General features: G+C 32.9%; 1 protein-coding gene across 1 annotated transcript; it reads right to left on the bottom strand.

Moving 5' to 3' along the window:
- Positions 1-2470: 2470 nt before the first annotated feature.
- On the bottom strand, positions 2471-3371 carry LOC115227199. The gene is made up of 4 exons (XM_029798108.1): positions 3225-3371; positions 2999-3071; positions 2631-2728; positions 2471-2599 (listed from the first exon to the last, which is right to left on the bottom strand). The coding sequence occupies exons 1-4, from the start codon at positions 3369-3371 to the stop codon at positions 2471-2473; spliced, it is 447 nt and encodes a 148-aa protein (XP_029653968.1).
- Positions 3372-17074: the final 13703 nt, after the last annotated feature.

Here is a 17074-nt window from a genome sequence, read left to right as displayed (position 1 = left end):
TTATGCTTTATTGTTTCTCTTTAAATTTTTAAACTAAGAACATTTAAAGGTTCAAAATAAAAATCGGTAAATTTAAAGACTTTGTTGAATCGTCTGATTTTTTGGAGATTTCCATACTTAAATAGATATTTACTAAGAATTCTTTTTTAATAATTATAAAAGCTTAGATACTTTTGTGATTATTAAATTTAAAAAACAAAAAATTCAAAATTTAAGTGTAAAATATCAAATTTGCAAAATAAAATTACAAATCAACTAAACGACAATCTGTCGAATTTTTAACTCATTCTTGTCAATATAACTTTACAAGTGCTTTTCATAAATCTTATCATAGCATTACAAACAATTCAAAGTTTATCGGATTTCATAAGAAGGTTTATCTATACTCAAGTAGTACTCACTAAGTATAATTTTATGAATTGAACTTCATGATTTTCTTCGGCAAAAAATGTCGTTTCTTAAAATATATTAGTCACTAAATGAACTAAAATATTAGAAAAGAAAATAATTTTAATGACATGAAAAAAGAGTAAAAAATTTTTATTGAATATATAGCAACTTTATAAAAACAAATTATTAACGACGTCTAACCAAAGCTGCAACAAAATTCAGCAAATATGAAGAAATCTTAAAGACGGGCCACAATATAGGCGGTCTGAGTCTTTCACTAGGACTATTAAAGATTCGAAAATTGACTACCTTTCATCTATCGAAACATCTGAAAAATTCGATACATTTGCGCTCATAACAAAAAAATGAAATATCGACAAAAAAGCTCCCAATCTTAATCACATGGCACAAAACAGATACCTCAAAAAATAAATTGGAATAAATTGTGTTAGCGTTAGCGGCAGACCAAATCCAACGTAGTATTGCCAATATGTCTCAAGCAAAAAAATGCGTTTTTTCAAAGATAGACCTTAAAATTCAGCAAGTATAATATACACCAATATCAACCCAGCGATAATCGAAAGAATAAAAAGCATAAAGAAGAGACAATTTAGCAATAGTCAGCACCCTAAACAACAAATGTGGAAAGAAAGCAAATATCTGAATCTGAAATCAATCATTACGAATGATAAAACCTGAATACTGAAGAATATTTGGACCAGAAAACACATGACATTATCTGCAACAAGTTCAAAAACACTTTTCTGTACAGGGGAAACCTGTTTATATGAATTAGATGAGATATAAATCGTCTACATTAACCATAAAGAGAGTTACATTCAGCCAATTGAAATTTGCGACGCTGGAAATAATATAAAGAAGTGAGAAAATAACTCCTTCGATGAAAAAAATGAATATTCTGTTAATAATATCCGCATATTCTTCCATACTGAAACCTAAACTGATGAAATTAGAGAATACAAACATTTCAAAAATAGACGAGTTGAAAAAAGAAGTGAAAATCTAATGACGATATGGGCAGTGAACATGATCGGCTTATGTAATAATCAATCAAATACCACAAAAATTACGCAATTAAAGCACATCAATTTGAAGCACAATTTACGGAGAGTTGTATCTTTTACAACTACGTTTCCCCGTGAGCTCAAAATAGTTTCAAGAGCTTTACAAAAACCAATGAGGGAGTCTCCAAAGCCTACAAAGGTTAATTTCTTTTTTAACCGACCGCTTAAAAAGAGTATCAGTGAATCAAACAAAAACGTAAGACAAGACGAAACTAAACATTTAAAATAATTACAAATAACCCAAAGCCATAATTACAGTAGAAAAAAATATTATTTTAATTAATTTATTAAAATTTTCGAAATATTATTACTAAAAAATAAAGAAAAATAAGGAAAAAAGAATTAACAGAAGTCAAAAATAACTAAATGGTAGAATCGTCGTCCTCTTGAGTCTTCGGCCTTTTAGCAGGGGGAATACTCTCGTCATTCTAAAATACAAAACCCCCCAAAAACCTCCTCATCGGTAAATAGTTTATGTTTATTACAACGACCATTGTTATTCTTAGACTTGCCCTTTTTCGGTTTTTTGGACTCTTTTAAATTAAAATTGTTCAAATTGGTGGCATAACGACTCCAAAACCCATCAACTTCGCTTTCTAAGGACTCGGATCAAAACAACTACCCTCAGGAACCCGTAGGGAAATATCGCACTCGTCCATCACCAACTTGTCCTCCACTGCTCTGAGAATCTGCTCAATCACGGATTCCGTGGTTTGGTCACTTTGAACTCTTACAATTCCCTATTTCTGTCTATCGGTCAAAAATGCCTTTTTTTCTTCGAAAAGATCGACAAAAACCGTCGGAACGTGAAAGTTGAAAAATGCTCTGATTTCCTTCACTTTTGCTCCAACGGGAAGATTTTCCGCTACAAATAAAACTGACTGACGTTGGGCATCCTCAATCTGCGTTTTTTCTTTGTTTTTTGTATCTTCCCTACAATTTACTCCAAAACTGACAACTTTTTGTCATTTTCTTTTTTTTCGTAGAATTCTTTCCTAAACTGATAGACAAATTTGCACAAACAAGTAAATCCGGGACAACGGAACATCACGGAATAGGACTTGTTGTAGATCCACAAATTTTTGAGCAGTTTCGAGTTGTTTGAACACACAAAAAATCGAACCCTGTCAATTAAAGATCCAAAATTGTAAAAACCACAAATTTTTTCTTCTGTTTTTTCATTCTCAAATCCAAAAATGGTCCAAAGTCGGTCATAAATTCTAACAAATCGTCCATCGTTGTTTCAAGCGGAAATCCATCCTAAATCTGACTTTCTGGTCAAATACGATGTAGACAGTTCTATTTCTCTCTTCTTCTACCGACTCCTGGGTCAGTTCTGGCATTTCATTGGAGGGGATCCGGCGGATATTGGCCCCTTGTTCATCTATCTCTATCAATGATGAGTTCCCGGAAGAGATTGCTTGTGCGATTATTTGAGGGTTGTCTGTGAGGGATTTTAGACGATTGAAGGTTAGAAGGACTGAGATTGGAACCCCTGTAAATGAATTTATGGAAGGAAATACATTTTTCGGGATTTTTTTCTATCTGAGAATTAAGGAATTTATCTCTGTATAAATTTCGATCTCCAAAATAAAACTAAAAGTTTAAAATAAACATTTTTTGCCTCAAGTTGCTGCACTATTTTGTTGTTCAGTTCCATCAGAATTCACGTGAGCAAAATTAAATTTATTTTAAAAACAACATTTTATTTTATCTTTAAATTAATATTTAATTAGTTTTTTCCATGACATGGTCCTGTCGCCATTTTTTAATATGCCTTCGAATATATTCAGCCTGTGGGTTAAGACTCTCGTGAAGAATTTCTTCAATATCTTCCAAAAGTTCACTAAAAATATTTTTGTTTTTTAACATTGGTTGATTTTTTGTGATCACCATGTGGAATAACCCCAAACAAGCACTCCGTTTTCCATCCCAGTATTCTTCGTCAGAATTCAGCCGTTCTAGCAAATGAAATGCTTTTGCCGAGTAATAATAAATCCCGAGCTAAAATCCTGTAAAAATTGTTTTTACTCTGTGACATTCGTTTGCAATAAGCTGGAGAAATGTCAGAGATTCGTTCGTAGCCTCCATTTTAAGATAAATGTCCCAGGCTAGACTTGCACTGTTGTTGTTAATATCTAAAAAGTTATTTTTGATTTCAACATGCATAGGCAAGCCAAAGTTTGTAAATCAATGTTGATTTTAGTTTTTTGTCTCTTATATTTTTCAATGCCTAAAAATAGTCATTTTTATTTTTAACCTCTTCTGCTTCAATGAAAGATCCAAGCATCCCTTTTGCCTGTCCGTAATTAAAATTGAAGATATCATTGTTAGTAAAATAAGTCTGAAAGTTATTTTTATTTTAGTACTTTGATTGAATTAAGATATACACTGACGTCTTCAAATTGCTTCATTAGAAAGTATGCGGAAGCCATGCATTGTCTTCCTAGAATTGTGTCTTTAAATAAAATTAAATTTATCACCGCATTCGGTGGCTGAGTTCCCCACAGATAAATAATTGTGAATTGAATTTTTGATTTGATCGCTCTTAAAAGTCAAAAATAAATACAAACAGAATTATTTTCCTGTCCAATGTAAGCGCTGATAACTGCTTTGAGTACATGCTCAGTCGGATTCGTAGTTTCCACGTTTTTTGTTATTTCTGCGGCAGACTCCAAATTATCTAATAAAGAATAGTATTTTTAAACGACTAACCGTGTTTTAAGTAGTATATAGCTAAATTTACTTTGGCTTCATCAACGTTGTCTATTATTTGAGGAAAAACTTTTATTGCATTTTCCCCGTTTTTAAAAACAACCTAAAAATTAAAAAGTCAAAATTCTTCCATATTGTGCTTTGTCAAATCCTGATTTTGCATTCTTTGTCCAGAAATAAGTTCTTGTAACTCACACACATCAGTCTGATAATATTTTAGAAATAAATATTTGTAACTTCTGAGGGGTCAATTGTTCCATACATTTTGTAACGATTTGCTGCTCGAAGGTTCAATGCAATTGAGCTTTTCGGGTAATGCTGTAAATACAGTCCCAACCGTTCCTTTCATAACTAAATCTCAAAAATCAACTTGTGAAACGTCTTGATAATCCATTTTATAATAGCATAGCGCAACGTAAACGTTTAATGCAATAAACTCACTTTTTGTAAAAAAATGAATTTATTTTAACTTACCTGTTTTCTTGAAGTAACTTTTTGTAAATATCGAGTGACTCTTGATACTGCCCTTGGGAGAAATGTACGGCGGCCGTTGACATTTGATCCTCTACTGACGTGCTTAACTTAGGGACCACATCTTTTGACCCTCGTGTAGCGTTTATTGCAGCTAATTGAAATTGTAGTCGTGTCTTTAATTCACTTTTATCAGCTGACGATGATTAAAATTAATGAAGTACATTTTTTTAAAGCTTCCAAACATTCTTCGTACATTTTTAATTTGAAATAACAACAAGCTAAGTTTATCCATATATTTTTTTGTTTCTGATTCTGCTCTAAAATACTTTTATATGTCTAGAAATTGATTTTAACACTCCTGAAATTTACTTTTGCAGCATTTTCAAAATCTCCGTTGTGAAATAAGCAATAACCGATCCATGAAAGGATTTGAGGATCAGAATCGGCATTTTCTTGATTCTAGAAAATCAACAAATCTATATTTTGTCCCTCAAGAAGTGTTATTGCACCAGTGTAATCTCGTTGACTAATATAATCTTCGAGTTGTGGAATTTGGACTGAAAGCTCGATTTGTTTTTTTGCTTCTTTAGACTTTCCTGTGTTGAATAATAATTTTGAAAACTACAAAAATTCTAAAATCGTTTCACCATTTATATTAAAATTGTTTCCAATAGTTACATATATTATTCAAATAATCACCATAACTTTGATTAAAAACAATTGACAAGAACTTTTTATTAAAGATTGCTTGACGATTTTAATTGTTATTAACTTTGTTTTCGTAATTTATAGTATTTGTTATATCACCTCACCTTTCTAGGGCTCACGGTTAGTTTACGGATACGCAGAATGTCAACGCAGTCTAGATTCAGGGGCTACTTTCCTTAATAGGCATCAATAACCTGTGCCTTGTCTCGGCTTGCATGCTCTCTAAGGTCTTCCGCAACACCTCTGTCTAGATATATGCCTTGAAAATTTAAAGACAATTTCGTCCCATGTAATAACGACAGAGACAATCTTCACTTTCGCTCGGTGGATCGCTTCCAGTAAATTTTTTGAACTTTTCCACTTCTACCTGCTTGAGACAATTTTGTGAAGTGATCCCCACCTTGATAAGTGTAATTGTTTTCCTCACTTTTTCGTAAACAAAAATGTCGGGTTTGTTATTCTGAATAGAAAGGTTTATGTCAATTCGTATTTCTACAACTCCGTTGGTTGTAACATAGTGGACTAAATGGGTTTTTATTTTTTCGATTTTTTAATCCCATATTGGCAACATTGATGCAGATGCAACCATTTGATCACCTCGTTATAGCGTCTGAGATAAGGGGCGTCATGTTAAAAAGTGATCAGGTACAACTGATGCCATAAAATGATCATTTTATTAAAAAAATAACCACTATGAAACGATAATTCAGAATTAAAGTAATTTTCAAATCATTTTTTAGCTTAATCGTGGGGATTATCTTTTTTATTTTTTTTTATTAGAACAAACCAACAAGTTAATTAATTAAAAGCTTCATGGACGGGAAGCCGACGCGATCGAGAAAGAGTTAGAGCGTACTATCGCAAGGGATATCCGTTCGAAAAACCATCTCGATTCGCGGGCGTCGCCTGTGATGGCAGACATGCGGGACCCGATTTCCTGAACGAAGCTGATTGCCTTACTGCCCAAGGAACCGGAAGTCTCAACCGCGAATGGAAGGAATTGGAACTTCTCCGTAAGTGAGGAGTACTTCCGCATCTTTTTGCATTCCGCGGTTGTGACAATAGATCCAGGAGCGGAGGCCGATATCAGCAGGTTCTGAGGCGAGAAAGAGTCCACACACGTGGCATCCCAGGTGAGAGGCTTCCCCCTGTTGAAAGGAAACACAGTTATCCCGTCAGGTTGTTTCCCGTCCCCCCGATCGATCCCAGAGGGTTCAAGCAGGGAGGGGATTCCGGCGACTTCCAGGGCTCTCCTGATAAGGTCGTTAAGAGACGCGGGATGCGGCCAGCACTGCGTCTACACGATAGAGCGTGCAGTCCAAAGCGACAGATTTTCGCGCCACAGCGGCAGACATGTGGCTCGCATAGGCGAAGACCGAGACGTAAACAGATTCCAGTGCGTACGGACTCGCAGTCCAGAAGGTTCCCAATGCTCGGCAGTTGAGTGGCATTTAGCCAGGCTCCGCTGTGAGGGCGACATGCCGTCTCAAAGCAGGCCAAGCAGTGTTGGTCGAGAGATTTACGTAAAGATTCGATTCGGGATTGTAAGCGGACATCGTCACAAACAAATTGCTTATACTGATCCTTTGGGATTTCCAGTCCTAGCGAGTGCCACTTTAGGACCGGATTAGTCTTTTTTATTTAAATTCATTAAGAATAAATAATTGAGATAGACACGGCTAAAATCTTTATCAAGAAAAATTTTATTTTAGGATCACAAATCTTAAAAAAACTACCAGATAAGATTCGAGGTCACTGCACACGCGATTCAATCTTTAAATATGATTAAAATAGCTTTGGTTTATATTATTTGTAACAAAATTTAAAATAATATTAAAATCTAGAAACATAAAATAAATATATGAAAGTTTAAAACTCGTTAAATAAAAAACGAAAACATTCTTAAATAGAAAAAAGCGTAGACTTAGTTAAATTATAAATAATTTTTTTAAATATTTAACTTGATAAAAAATTCATTATTTTTTGTAAGAACAATTAGTTTTGTTGTGGTTTTTAAATTATTTTCTCTCAAGTCATGAGTGGTTATTCTATTTCAAAAATGACTCCTAAAACAAAAAACCAAGACCTAAGTAGTGCCTATGCTCCACCTGTGAACTTTCTCGAGGTCGAAGTTGTCAACCCAATAACCCACCACACGGGAAATTCCAGCTATACTGATTATGAAGTACGTCTAAGGGTTTTAGCATAATTTCCGACGTTTTTAGACAAATTTACCAATTTTTGACTGCACTGAATCTGTAGTAAGAAGGAGATATTCTGACTTTGTTTGGCTGAGGCAACTTTTGTCAAAAAACGTCAAAGTAATAAAAAATTAATTTATTTTCAGATAATCCTTCCTTCGCTTCCAAGTAAAGCAATAATGCAAACTTTATTTGGAGTGGGCGGGGGAAAATTTGATCCTGATTTTATAGAGGAAAGGAGGTTGGGTCTTGAGAGTTTTTTGAGCAAGTTTCAATACCCTCTAATGATTTAGAGTGGTCGGACATCCGTTGGCTAATCGGTTAAAGTTTCTTCAGCTTTTCCTTAAGGAACAGACTTTGGATAAGGATTTGATTTTTTAATAATTAACAATTTTTAACAATGTTATTTAAGTGTTATTTATTTTATATGGGTCAAGTTTAGAGAGGATTATTTTATCATGTTGAGATTTAAATTAGAAGAGAATATTTTGATGTGAAATGTTTATTTGACGTTTGGCTAACCAAATGCGATTAAATTCATTTTTTTGATTAGCTAGTATAAAAATACTTTCAACTATCAGAGCTACTTATAAACTTTTACATTTTGACTAGTTAAATCAAGTGCGGTATTTATATCATGAAAAGCTTTTCATTTTCTTTGCCAGGAGTTGAGCTGAATGATTTTTTCACAGATAAACGTTGTTTACTGGCTAAAAGTGATCAGAACATATTTTGTAAGACTTCGGATGACTGTTTGTTAAATATAAATATCCAAACTATCTCTCCACGAAAGAACAATCGCGTATAGACGCTTCGGTTTTATTGGCTTGTTGCCTGACAGATAGCTAAGTGCCTGGTAAAGGAATTTTAACACCTAAATAAACCTACATCCCACCGAAATAGATTGCAATTGGACAGAAATGATTTTTTGAAACGCTAAAGTGCTCAAACATGGCAGAGGTCGTGAAGTACCTCGATAAAAGTATTTAATGATAATAGAAACTTGTTCATATTATTATAGTCCATGTATGGTCATGGTGGGCTTTTAGAATACAATAAGTGAATATCCAAGCTGTATATTTCGATTTTGTCAAAATTTATGATTAAATTTAGCAAGTTCTGCTGTTTGAAAAAATTAATCGTAGCAAAGAAAAATGATTTGTCCTATTTAGTAACAAAATACTTAAAAAAATTTCAGAAAACAACTTTTTAAAGTCAAAAATAGCGAAACAAAATTAGTAAGATTATAATGATTATTTTAACGAAATGATTGAGGCACATAGCAGCATTAACAATTTAGACTTGCATTCAACAATGTCTTCAGGCAGTATAAATGCACGGCCTCCACATTGTCTGAAAAGAGACAAAATCAGCCGTGCATTTTTCATTTTTGCCTACTATTAAAACAGAATATTCCATACATCTGGACTGTCCACGTCGTCAAATAAATCCAAACCTGCAACATTACCCTTGACATTTCTGAACAAATCAAAAAGGGGTCTTGAATTTGAAAATTCCGTCGATTTGAAACTACTTATTTTAGTTTTTAACTAAAATATACAAGCTATAACTTACTCTCTCGTTGACTAGTGTAAGAATATCAGACTCGGACGGTCTAGAATTGTTATTGGATAGTGTTCCCAATATTGCAAGGAGATCGTAGTTCATTATCTGCCAAGTCAGCGCTAAATAGAGTCATTGGAATGAAACAACCAAGTGTCAGTCTTGGACTACCAGAGTAAATGTCAAGTCCGGAAATATTTACTGTAGACAAATTGAGAATCGATTTGGACAAGTCTACCACATAATTACAATTTTCTACAAAATATTTTAAATTAAAGTCTAAAAACCGATTTTTTGAAACTTCATTTTATTCTCATCAAATTTTGTAGTTGTTTTTTTCCAGTTGATTGATCCCGGTTTTATTTTATCTATTGTAGTAAGTAGAGCTAGTCCGTCCTGCAAATCAAAATAAAGGTAATTGATATTTAAATCAAAAGAATTCATCCAGTTTCTGATTCCTAACGAAAAATGCTGAAAAATCAAAACCCTTTTCTTCTCTCGTTTCCTTAATTACTGGAACCACTTCTTTTTCCAAGTTGGGAAAATGGTTGAACAAATATGCTAAAAATCCATAATTCAATTTTGGGTTTCCGCTAACAATATCTTCAGCTTTGACAAAAACATTTGCTCCAATTTTTTCGGCCTCCTTCAATATATTTTGTGCGTTTTCAACCCAAAATTGTTCCTTAAATTAAAAAAATGAATTACAGAGGGTTTAGTACACGCAAGGTTGACTGGTCCGTAAATTTTGACAAACTCATTTTCAGGATCTTTAGGAGCGATTTGATAAATTAAATGAGCGTATATTTCACCGTCCTTATAAAAAATAAATTGAATCTCAACCATAATATCATTTGGAAATTCATTCAACCTTTTCTTGCATTTCGAACGTGATAGCTGATAGTTGACCCACAAAAGAATGAGCTTTTCAGGACTCATACGAGCCAGACTTTCCAACGACATGTCCGTGTTTTCTACCAACAAAAAAAGGTTTGGATGCTCAATCAAGTTGATTTTAGACATTAACATTTTCTAGAATTTTTATTTAAAAATATCCACTTTAATGAGCTGCCACAGCAATCCCAAGATAATTATGGAGTTCTGGTCAAGGATATCCTGTGGTCCAATATTAACCACACAACATCCGACGGACTCAGCGGATTTTATAGCAAGAGAGCAGTTCTCACATTTTTTAAAAACGGACATGTCCTGACCATCATTTATAAGTCTCTCATCGACGGTATTTGGGACCGCCTCGTTAACCATATAACACAGTAAAAAGCCGTCGTCGAGTGACTGAAATAAATTGTCCCTCGTGACAGGCAAATACTTTTCACATTTAGGAATATTGGCAAATAATCTGAGTACTTTTTAAAAATTGACAAACTTGGTTATCCAGGACGAAAATCCGACAACTTCTGCTTCTTCATAAGTATGAATTGCTCTTATACTGTCTTCTTTCTTGAACTTTGCCTCAATTCCTTTACTCTCTCTTAAAGAAACAGCTCTATTTCGTTCATCCAGGTAAAGCCAATGACATATCTGAACTAAAATTATGCTTGTATGACCTTATCTAAGTCACATATTTGGAAATTGCTATTCTTTTTCAATACAGTAGCAATGATTTGTTTTAGTTCATATTTTGGCTTTCTGAAACCTGCGTAGATGATTGCATCCATTAAAAGTTCGATATCTCCACCATTTTTGTGACCTAACTAGTCAGAGTAGTCAAATCTAAAAACTTGTGGATATTTTAGTTCAAAGTCTTCTGATGCAAATTCATATCCGCTCTCAATCATCTCAAATTAAAGTACAGGAATAACTGATTAAACTAAATGCGCAAAAAACAAAGTATTTGAGTCAATTGAAACCGCAAATATTTGCGTATTTATTATTATAATTAAATATGTCACTTCGAAGGCTCTGGACTTAGTAAAATTACTTAGTTAATTACTTTCTTTCTTAATAAAGTAATTAAATATGTAGATTTTTAGTCACCTCTGCAGAAAAAGACAAAAATTTAGTTTTATGGATTTTTCGAACTATTTATTCAGCAGATAGCAATGCAGTACATTTATTAGAAATACCTGTCGATATTAAATCAATCATGTTTATATTTTTTAAAGTTTCTGAAGCGTGTTAAATATATACTCTTCCAAAAATATTGCTATGATTAAGATTCAACCACTTTCTGTGAAATCTAGTACTTTGCGTTAAAATTAGAATATCTACTAAAATGATAGTAATCAATGATTTAAAATGGAATATAAATGATTAATTTAAAAAATAAAATTTGTTCCGAGATTTTTCCGTGACATAATTTTAAAGAACTCAGAGTAAAGGTGCGGTTCTCTGGCACACAACCTAAGTGATGTTGATAAAAATTGATATTAAAATAAAAAGTTAATCAGAATAAAGTAGTGTTAGCTTACTGTCTTCTTGATCTCATATTGAAAACAAGTGAAGGAGATGTATTGGTAGGAAGTGATGAGAAAGGAATAAATACTGCTGTAGATCACTGTCAAAGAAACAATTGCCATCATACGACCAGGACTGTCGATCTATCCCCAAATAATGGCCACTGTAAATACAGTTTCAAAGGGGAATGCAGTAATTAAAAAAATTGATATCATGTTGGTCAAAGAACTCAAAAACGAGCCTACAGATCCAATTCGAAACTATGAATTTTAAATGTAACAATATTTTAACAATATATAACGAACTGCTATACTGAGCCATGAATATGCAGGATGAAATAACAAAAATCAGCTAAAAACTAATTTAATCATCCTTACCAATGATGCTGATAATAGTGATACTGCTCCCATGTAGTAATTTTGCATCTGAATCAAATAAATTCCAGAAAAAAGAAACAAAATACTAAAACAACATTCGATCGAAACAATAAATTTATTTAATGGGAATTTTATGCTTGTGCATGTTGCCTGATCACGTTCCCTATTACTGTCGACCAACATCCACAAAACCCAGTTGCTAATAAGATAATAATATTCAAATTTTTAATCAATTATAAGCATTAATTTAATCATTTAAGTTTAGTAAATTGCCTACCCAAATACCAAAACTAAACCCTGACAGCTCAGCTGGACAAATTAAACATCGAAACAGATATTAGATTAAAAAATCACTTATAACAAATTACCCAAGCCATTCGAGAAATTAACCGATTTCTTATTAGAAACAGTATTCTTGGACTTGAGAATACTCTTTTTTGGTATCTAATAAATATATCATCACAATACAACAGGAGTAGAGGTGTAGACGTCAATCGACCCCAAAGTTCCACTATTAAGAATATCTACCCAATTAGTCCTCGTACCCTAACCAGATATAAATTTCCTCGTCGACTGCTTTTCCTCAAACGAGGTTATGTCATTCTCCGGGATCTCAGGAAGTATCACCAATGGACTTATTTTACTGGACTCATCCATCGACTTTTGTAAAATACGGATAGAACGACGAGACTTTCTATATGGAGTATGCCCCACAGAAGTCTCAGTCGACTTTAATGGAGCATGAACCTAAAGTTATTACAATATTACTCAAACATTGTCGTGAACCACAACCGACTGACCACACTCGCTTTCTTCGGGAAGAACTGCTGGAATGGGGGACTAAAAATGAACTGCACTCTCAACTACGCATTTCTTCAAAGGAGCATCTCCAAGTTTAAGATTAATCAATTTTTGCTCAATTTCAGCTTCAACTTGAACTAATATTATTTCATTTTAACATATACTTTTCGGATAATCATTTTCCTTCTTAATTTGGCCGAACTTTGGCATTTTGGTGGGACGTTGTGGGGCAACTACAGCCGATTTTTTTGTGGTTCTAAAAATAAGGAAATCAATTCAAACCGAATAAATTTCTCTGCTTTGGCCTTCTCTTCAGCCAAATGCTTCATTCTTAATTCCGCCCCTCTTGTAAGACGTATGTTGGATATCTTGGAATGGGCTAAATTGATGGGGATGAGCTGATTGTACTTGCTTGGAGGGTTTCTGTATTTTTTGAGACCAAAGGTTGTTTTTTGTCGTAGGTTTTTGGATTTGTGGATTTCAGTGGGTTTTCGACTCTGTGGGCTGGTACAACGAATGGTTTTTTGCGTTGTGCGTTTTGTGCAGCACGGCGATCTTTTATCCAATTTTCGAGTTTAGTTCTTCGCAGGTTTTGATCTTCTGAAAAAAATGATTTTTGTAAGTTACCGTGTATAGATGGGCAGGCACTTACGGCCGACATATCTCTACGTGCATTGAATCGTTCTTTCTGTTCTCTTTTCCTTCGTCCCGTCTGCATCTTAGACACATTTATTGTGTTGACTTGTTTGTAGAAGTTTAGGCTTTATATATATATGAATCAGATACCGGTTATTTTTGTTTTGATCCATAATCTAAATAAATTAATGTTTTTTAAGGTTTTGATTATAAAAATAAAAATTTATTAGTAGTGTTAGAATACGTACAACAACAAACCGTCAAATATATAACAATCAGGCGCCTATTTATTGTTAAATTATATATTAATCATGTAAAATAATTTTTCAAATATTATAAAACTTATAAAAAACTCTAAACAGTATTAAAAATTTATTTTCGATTAATAAAATCGTGAAATGTGGACCCAGATAAAACCCGAGGCAGAAATCGGTAAAATTTTACTAATGTCTGAATCTAATAAAAACCAGATAAGATATTCAATTTTATTGAGTAAATTTGTTAGTTTCTGTGTTATTTTATAGCACATTTTATTTTTTAATTAAAAATCTTAAACTAATAATTACAACAACTAATTCGGTAATGATTATATCAAATAGATAACACCAAAAAAATATAATTTAAATATCATGAAGATATGGTTTAAAAAGTCTATTTTTGCCATTATCGCACTCTTTGGTTGTCTGCATGTTATTTTTTTGATTTGCAGTTTGTTGAAAAAAATTATTGCCGACATGAAAATTACCATTCATATTCGGAATAAAGAATTCTGGGTTTGTCGTTGCAGGATGAACACAATTCATTATATTTCTGAATAATATGTCCATCGGGAAACAGTTTGGAGGTCCTCCGTAGTTGATTGGAATGAACATTGGTGTCACAGTTTGGCGCTTTTTCTTCATTCTTCTGTTTTGGAACCAAACCTAAAATTAGTCAAAAATAAGTAACTTTGACTGTATTTTCTGATAATCCAATTTTGTTGGATATTTGAAGTCTTCGACTTTTAGAAATATAATTTTCTTTTTGAAATTCCGTTTCAAGTTCGTTAAGTTGAGTTCGACTAAACGCTGTCCGAAATCTCCTGGTTTCTGTACAGCCTTAAAAACGTATTTTAACAGTTAAAACCTTGATATACTTGAAGACTTTCAGAAGGGGAGTGTTCGGACTGTTTGTCAGTGGATGAGGGTGAATTAGGGTCAATTGTATTGTCCGTGTTCGATAAAGTCATAGCACTACCAGAAAACGTTATTTTTAATTTTATTATTAATGATTAACGTGAATCGAAATGACTTTCTCGGAATCATTGTTTATCGTCAAAAATTAAGTAGAGAATTTCATTAATAGTATTGATGTCTTATTCATTGTATTCTTATCAGATTCCGATCATCTATTTCAAAGAAGGCCGCCCTATTAAAAAATTAATTTATGTTTTAATTGTTCCTTGCATTCTTGATTAAAAGGAGATAATCGTCCAATGATTTCAGTGATACTCTAAAATTACATTAATTGACATTGAAATAATCAGAAATTATCCGCTCACTTGATTTATTCAATAAAGTAATAAATTTTATTACTTTTTGACGATATCGTTTGCTTCACTTTGATTCCCTAATTATTAAGGAAAGACTTAATAAATCAAATTACTAGTTTAATGTACAAAGAAGGATATTCAGTGTTAAAATTTTTTTTAATGAGTCATCACTGCATTTTTGTAATAACAATTTATGATATTTCGGATTTTAAAACATTATTAAAATCAGAAATCACTATGGTTTAAGTTTCGTTATCTTAAATTTTTATATTTCAACTATTTACACAGACAAATAAAATTAACATTCTTTACTAATTATGATTTCTTTTTTAGGCAACCGTCAATCCGTCATTTCTCGACATTTCTCCTTAAAATGTAATAAGAAAACAAAATTAGTTGTCAAATCAACTGAAATTTTTAATTATTATCCTTTTGCAAGAAGTTCATTTTCTTATAACACAAATGATTGATATTCATTTAGAATTTTAGAATACATGATTTGATAATAAAAATTAATAATTGGATTATAATGAACGCAAAAGTTGTATTAAAAACAAAGTTAAAATTGTTTCTAATAAAATGAAAGCAAAGTTTTGAATAATTTAATTTCGTAAATATTTATTTCTGAGTTTTTTAATATAAAAGTTCAAGGTTTTTTCTAACGGAAATGATGTCTTATATTTGTCAAGAGTGTAGCTAAATGTTAGTATTCCGGTTTTATTTGATATAACCATAAAAAATATTGATTGTCAATAAAATATTGTTCTATTTATTATCTACAATATTTAGTACATATTGATGATTATTGACATTAGATTCTAGAATCAATCATATCAAATAGAAATGAAATGTAGCTTTATTTTTAGCTTGTTTTTACTGATTAAATTTCGATTTATTGTAAGAAAAAATAATGTAATTTACTAATTAATGATAGCTTCTTACTATAAGGATCGAGAATTTCTTAATGAAACCCCGATTTTTTCACAGGTCTCCCCTGAAATTCCCCATCTCGATTTTTTGATTAGATCCAGGTGATTTGTAAGCATCAGAATTCTCAAATACAAAAGTATTTGCCATCAACGGTGCAAATATACTTTTAATTTTTATTATTTTTAGCAGGTGTGAATAAAGATCCAATTCCGACACAAAAATGAAAAATTCGCTGTAAAATATGAATAGGTAATCTCATCAGATCTCGTTCTGTCCTCACAAATAGAATATAGAATAGAATAGTGTTTATTGAGCAAAAAGAAAAAGAAAAACAAGGAGAAATCATCGGCGGGGAGATAAAAACAAGGCACCGAAGTGTCTCTTCCATGCGTATCCCCAATACTAGTCATGTTTGACGACAATTCTCCAAGACCATCCGGATCGTGGGCACAGAGGATTCTTGTGAGTCTTTTAACCTTCCGTCAAGTTGTACTCCGTAAGCCATTTCATAGCGAAACGTCTTGTCTTTTCCAACTGTTCGATCAGGTAGTCACTCTCCTCCGTACCGTACCAGCCCTCGTAGCCATATGTGAGGACTGGCTGCACACACGTTTTGTATACGTAAATGTACGTTTCCGGATCCAGATGGAACCTGGTTAAGCTTTTGAGGATCCTCACACTCCTCTTTCTCTGATTTGCTATATGCTCTACGTACGAGCCACGACAGTTGATGGTTGCTCCCAGGTAATAAAGATTTTTGCTTTTCGGGAGATCCATCACATAGCTACTCATCGCATATGCACACGACTCCGCATAGCGACTCCCTCTCCGCAACCATGAAATGGTGCTCTTGTCCGGTGCTAGGGTCAAACCCTTCTCTATAGTCCACATCTTTAGCGTTGCAATGTATGATTTAAGTCGTCTCCAAGACTGCGATATCCTTTTCGAGTATCCATGACCAGGATATCGTCAGCATATATGACGAGCTTGTCAGTACGTGTCGACGGCAGAGGAATTCTCGTCTCCCAGAAAGTCCTCACAGATAAAGTCAGCAGGTTTCATCCAGCCAAAATTGGAAGAACAAATAGGAGACAGCCTTAATTCTGAAATCCTCGTCTCCCAGAAAGTACTGTTTTACATACTAGAGGGTTAGTGTTCATTAGTTTTCATTATTTTTTATTTAAAAAAATATAAATATTATTTTTAATAAAAATCCAGATCTTAAGTTTATTTTTGTGGTTACAA

The sequence above is a fragment of the Octopus sinensis genome, unplaced genomic scaffold (genome assembly GCF_006345805.1).
Source record: "Octopus sinensis unplaced genomic scaffold, ASM634580v1 Contig02042, whole genome shotgun sequence".
NCBI lineage: Eukaryota > Metazoa > Mollusca > Cephalopoda > Octopoda > Octopodidae > Octopus > Octopus sinensis.
This window is presented reverse-complemented; position numbering and strand designations above follow the sequence as displayed.

Coding starts and splice junctions, on each gene's coding strand:
- LOC115227199 (XM_029798108.1), bottom strand. CDS start 3,371: ATGGTGATCACAAAAAATCAACCAATGTTAAAAAACAAAAATATTTTT. Junction 2,729..2,998: donor AGAAAAAAATCCCGAAAAAT/GTATTTCCTTCC, acceptor TTTAGGATGGAT/TTCCGCTTGAAACAACGATG. Junction 2,600..2,630: donor AACAGAAGAAAAAATTTGTG/GTTTTTACAATT, acceptor TTTAATTGACAG/GGTTCGATTTTTTGTGTGTT.